The sequence below is a fragment of the Rhincodon typus genome, chromosome 27 (assembly GCF_021869965.1).
Source record: "Rhincodon typus isolate 14 chromosome 27, sRhiTyp1.1, whole genome shotgun sequence".
Taxonomy (NCBI): domain Eukaryota; kingdom Metazoa; phylum Chordata; class Chondrichthyes; order Orectolobiformes; family Rhincodontidae; genus Rhincodon; species Rhincodon typus.
Genome location: NC_063358.1, coordinates 4,466,494 through 4,471,544, shown reverse-complemented (window position 1 = coordinate 4,471,544; position 5,051 = coordinate 4,466,494). Strand labels below are relative to the sequence as shown.

Genomic DNA, 5,051 nt, shown 5'->3' with positions numbered 1-5,051 from the left:
CAGATGTTTATAGATTGAGGGCCCCCTGCATATCTGTCACTTATTTCTAAATTCTGACAGAAGATCATCATTCTGAGATGTTCACTCCGTTTCTGTCTCCACAGATACTGCCAAATTTGCTGAGTATTTCGTGAATTTTCTCATTGTGTTTCCAATCTCCACCATCCACAGTATTCTACTTCTCGGCTGTGGTTAGAAATTTGAACCCCGAAAGGAGACTTTGGTACACTGCTTTCTGAAGTTTCAATGAAAATCATGCTACAAGCTTAACAAACCAATTCCAAACATTATCAAAAAGCAATTGTTCCAAAACAAACCTCCCAAATAAGGATTTCTCATTTACAGTTTTGTGGCTCTAATTTTAAATTTACAAAAGCAGCTAAAAGTTTCCAGATGTACGTTTCCATATGTTCCAGCAATAATCTCAAAGAATGAGTTCAAAGCCTAAAGGGGAAGGTGGGGGTTTAAAACTTGAATTCAGTTCAAAAAAAAATGAAGAAATTAAAAAGCTGGTGTCACTGGTTTCTGAGTACCTTTGATAATTGGACTGTCTTTGTAACTATCAAATTGTTGTTGGTATTTTCTACTTTGTACAGCTTTATGTAATAACTCCTGTATATGTTGAACGCGGTGAACCCATCTAAGAGAAATACAACTAGTCATAGCATTCCTGGAGCACAGCTAGATTTTTTTTTTCTTTCTGTAATAGAATCTCAGGAAGGAGGACTTAACATAGCAGAGTCTGCTGTGAAGAAAAATCTGCCAGGAATTTTTTTTAAAGACACTTGGGGGCAAGGAAGTAGTGTTAACATCTCCGCATGAATTTCCACTCAGAACTGAGAAAATGTTGCCTTCCCACAGATTTTTGCATGCATGCTGAGGATGTCTTTTTTTTAAACCTAGTGGAAGCTAGCCCAGCAATAACCCCAAAGAATCCGTTCAAAGCCCACAGTGGGAGTTGAAAACTTGAATTTGGATCAAAACAAGACCTGAAGAAATAAAAAGCTGATGTTAGTAAATGTGAGCATGAAGCTATCAGGGAGGAAAATATGATCGTCCTTAACAGGATTGACCTGTATGTGACTCCAGCTCAGTCAGTTGCATTCAATCAACAAGTCCAGAAAGAGAGTTCAACATCAGCTTCTCAGGATAATATCATGTAGATAAGCCATGCCAAGGATGTCCACCAAGGTAAACATTCATTCAAACTGTCCCATCTTTGTTCAAAGAGTCAGGAGGCTGTTTCACTCAAATCAAATCAAATACATAACTAATAGAGGGAACTATTCTGCTACAGAAACACTGCTTCTTCTGGGTTACAGCATCAATATCATTACAATAAAAGCAAAATACTGTAGATGCCAGAAATTGAAAACAAAGACCGAGATTGCTAGAGAAACTCAACAGATTTGGTAGCATCTGTGCAGAAAGAAAGAGAGAGTTCACATTTCAAGTCCGGTATGACTTCTTCAGACCTTCTCTTATGTTCTGAAGCAGTCATCCCAGACTCAAAATGTTAACTGTTTCTCTCTCCACAGACGCTGCCACACCTGTTGAGGTCATCCAGTATTCTCTATGTTTCTGATTTTCAGTATCCACAGTATTTTGCTTTTATGTTAAGAGGAGCTTCCCAATTCAGCTCTGCCATCTCAAAAAAAGACTCAAGTTGAGAATCCTGATATTCACTTTTCACAACTATGTTCCTGAGCAAGCTGTTAACTAAGATTCCAGAGACAATTGCCTTCACTCACTAACACCCATCAGGACTTGCCAGAGCATCAGATAGACCCCCATCTATTCTCAAACCTTACCCTTCCTGTATTCAAATACTAAGACTTATTTGCTAAAGGTGCTTTTAATTTTCCAAAAATAAACCTCTGCAGATAAAAAAAATCTATTGATTTCTCTTTATATGGAGTGGGTGTGTTTGTCTGTTTTGAGTTTAGAGAGGTAAACATTTATACTTTCATATTATAACTTGCGTGTATTAACCAGTTTCACATCTTTCTTTAATTAGTTTTACCTTGTAATTAATCAATAATTTTGTGTTTATTAAAGAAACATGGTTGATTGATTTTTTTTCTAAATCTAATAGAGAAAGGATATGATTGGATATATATTGGAAAATAGATAAAAGAATTGTATTTATGTTGTGATCCACGGAGTTGTGGAACTAAAGAGAAAGAAAGCGAAAGAGTGAGAGAGAGAACAGGGTCTGGAGTTGCATACTTGCAAAGTGTATCTCCGTAAATAAAAAAATTACAAAATGTGTAATGATCAGGCTCAAAATTTATCCTTCACTTGCTGGATTGGGGCAGTCATGATCAAGTTTAAGACAAATAGTAACTTTATTCAAAATATTTTAAAAGCATGAAAAACATTTTAATTTTAGAAGCAGACACATTCAGAACTCAGCCAGACCAGAGCATCAACGGGAATACCATTTCTCCCCAACCACACAAACCATGCACACTAATGTTACATATTGCTCCCTACACCTGATGTAATCTCTTAGGGTCAATTTTCTCCAGATGAACTAAAGGCTTCAGCTGTTCTGAAAAACTTTTCATGTCATCTGACACTGCATCCTGACCAGGAGGCGCCACCACATTCAGCTCGACGAGGTATGACAACGACAGTGGCTCGACATTATCAATGTTACCAGGAAGCAGAATCCGAAAGATTTTGGACACCACAATCTTCATAATTCCTTTGCGGAAAACATGCCCCTTCACCACAAACTCATGGTCCATTCGGAAGCCCATCTCTATCAGAAACTCTGTTAGGCCATCAGAAGTTGCAATGTCCACACAGTTTCGCACCAGTGCCGAACGGTTTTTATCTCCAATTTCTGGCTGCCCAAGGTATCGGAGGTGCCAGGGCATGCCAGGCTTGTCCACAGAACGCCGGGCCCTTAAAATAAACGGACTTCCTTGTTGAGCTTTAAGCAGAAAAACCAGCTCATGGTCTACAAAGGTTTCTGGCTCCATATTGTCACAAAGCCCACGCAGTCGATGAAGGAGGCTTTCCAGGCTCTGGTCCAGCACACTCCCTGTGTCAATCAGAATTGTTTCCAATCATTAAAATGACTTTAACAGTATAAGGATACCGAGCAGAAGCACCAGCTATAATAGTTAGTCACTGTTGACAATGAAACCACTATCATTCCATTTACATTTCTAATATTCTAAGAGACACTTGGTAGTAATGAATCGGAATCTTGCTGATAGAGAGACAAGTTGAACTGCCAGAGGAAGTGGTAGGTGCTGTTACACAACTGGACGAGCACACGAGTAGGAAAGGTTTAGAGGAATAGGGGCTAAAAGCAGGTAAATAAGACTAGTTTAGCTTTGGAAATCTGGTCAGCATGGACAAGTTGGGCCGAAGGGTCTGGTTCTGCGCTGTATGATTATATGTTGCCAAAGCTTTAATGTCATTTCCTTTTAATGTCACAATAATTTACACTACAGGAGAAAAGGAAAATAAATTGTTGTCTCTTGAATTCCTAATTTCAAAAGATCACAATCTAACCACCGCCCCTTGACATTCAATGGTGTTACCATCACTGAATCCCCCACTATGAACATCCTGGGGGTTTCCATTGACCAGACACTCAACTGGACTCAGAGTGGCTACAAGAGCAGGCCAGAAGCTGGGAATACTGCAGCGAATAATTCACCTCCTGACTCCTTAAAGCCTGTCCACCATCTACAAGGCACAAGTCACGAGTGCGATGGAATACTCCCCACTTTCCTGAATGAGTGCAGCCCCAACAACACTCAAGAAGCTTGACACCATCCAGGACAAAGCAGCCCGCTTGATCATCGCATCACATCCACAAGCATCCACTCCCTCCACCACCGACGCTCAGTAACAGCAGTGTGTATTATCTACAAGATGCACTGCAGAAATTCACCAACGATCCTCAGACAGCACCTTCCAAACCCACGACCACTTCCATCTAGAAGGACAAGGGCAGCAGATATATGGGAACACCACCACTTCCAAGTCATTCACCATCCTGACTTGGAAATATATCGACATTGCTTCACTGTCACTGGGTCAAAATCCTGGAATTCCCTCCCTAATAGCATTGTGGGTCAACCCACAGCCAGAGGACTGCAGCGGTTCAAGAAGGCAGCTCACCACCACCTTCTCAAGGGCAGCTAGGGATGGGTAAGAAATGCTGGCAGCCAGCGACGCCCACAGCCCACAAATGAATTTTTTAAAAATTAGAATTTCTTGCATTTGTCCTGATCAACGCAATGCAAAAAACTTCAGTAACACATCTCTCTTTTCAACAACATTCAAATCCCATTATTCTGCTTTTTTTGAAGAGAAAAATAAGGCTTTATCATAATTTTTACAAATATCGAAGATCAGAACATGACTAATGATTCAGCAGGAGAAGTCAAAACATTTCTACCCAGCAAGGTCCCAGGTCTGTACGGAGCTTTGCTGGCATCCAGGGCACTATACCTGGCCTCAAATAATCTGGGTCAAGAGGAGGAAAAGTGCAGATTTCCTCAATGCCAGTGGCTAGCTGGAAGACTCCAATACAACCATAGCTTCCAATTTAAATGGTGGGAATAAAATGGACAGGGTAATAATCAAATGTGGAGCGCACTTATTGGAGCTGTCTAACCTGTTTAACATTTATTCACAGATAGTAGGAACTGCAGATGCTGGAGAATCCGAGACAACAAGGTGCAGGGCTGGATGAACACAGCAGGCCAAGCAGCATCATAGGAGCAGAGAGGCTGACGTTTCGGGCCTGGACCCTTCATCAGAAAAGGGGGAGGGCAAGGGGGTTTTGAAATAAATAGGGAGAGAGTGGGAGGCGGATAGAAGAGGGATAGAGGAGAGGAAACAAACAGGTCGAAGAGGCGGGGTTGGAGCCAGTAAAGGTGAGTGTAGGTAGGGAGTTAGGAAGGGGATAGGTCAGTCCAGGGAGGACGGACAGGTCAAGGGGGCGAGATGAGGTTGGTTGGTAGGAGATGGAGGTGCGGCTTGAGGTGGGAGGAGGGTATAGGTGGGAGGAAGAACAGGTT

General features: G+C 41.5%; 1 protein-coding gene across 1 annotated transcript; it reads right to left on the bottom strand.

Moving 5' to 3' along the window:
• Nucleotides 1–2,324: 2,324 nt before the first annotated feature.
• med18 (mediator of RNA polymerase II transcription, subunit 18 homolog (yeast)) lies at nucleotides 2,325–3,052 on the bottom strand. Its single transcript, XM_048613276.1, has one exon. The coding sequence runs from the start codon at nucleotides 2,988–2,990 to the stop codon at nucleotides 2,493–2,495; it is 498 nt and encodes a 165-aa protein (XP_048469233.1). The 5' UTR covers nucleotides 2,991–3,052; the 3' UTR covers nucleotides 2,325–2,492.
• Nucleotides 3,053–5,051: the final 1,999 nt, after the last annotated feature.

Coding starts and splice junctions, on each gene's coding strand:
- med18 (XM_048613276.1), bottom strand. CDS start 2,990: ATGGAGCCAGAAACCTTTGTAGACCATGAGCTGGTTTTTCTGCTTAAA.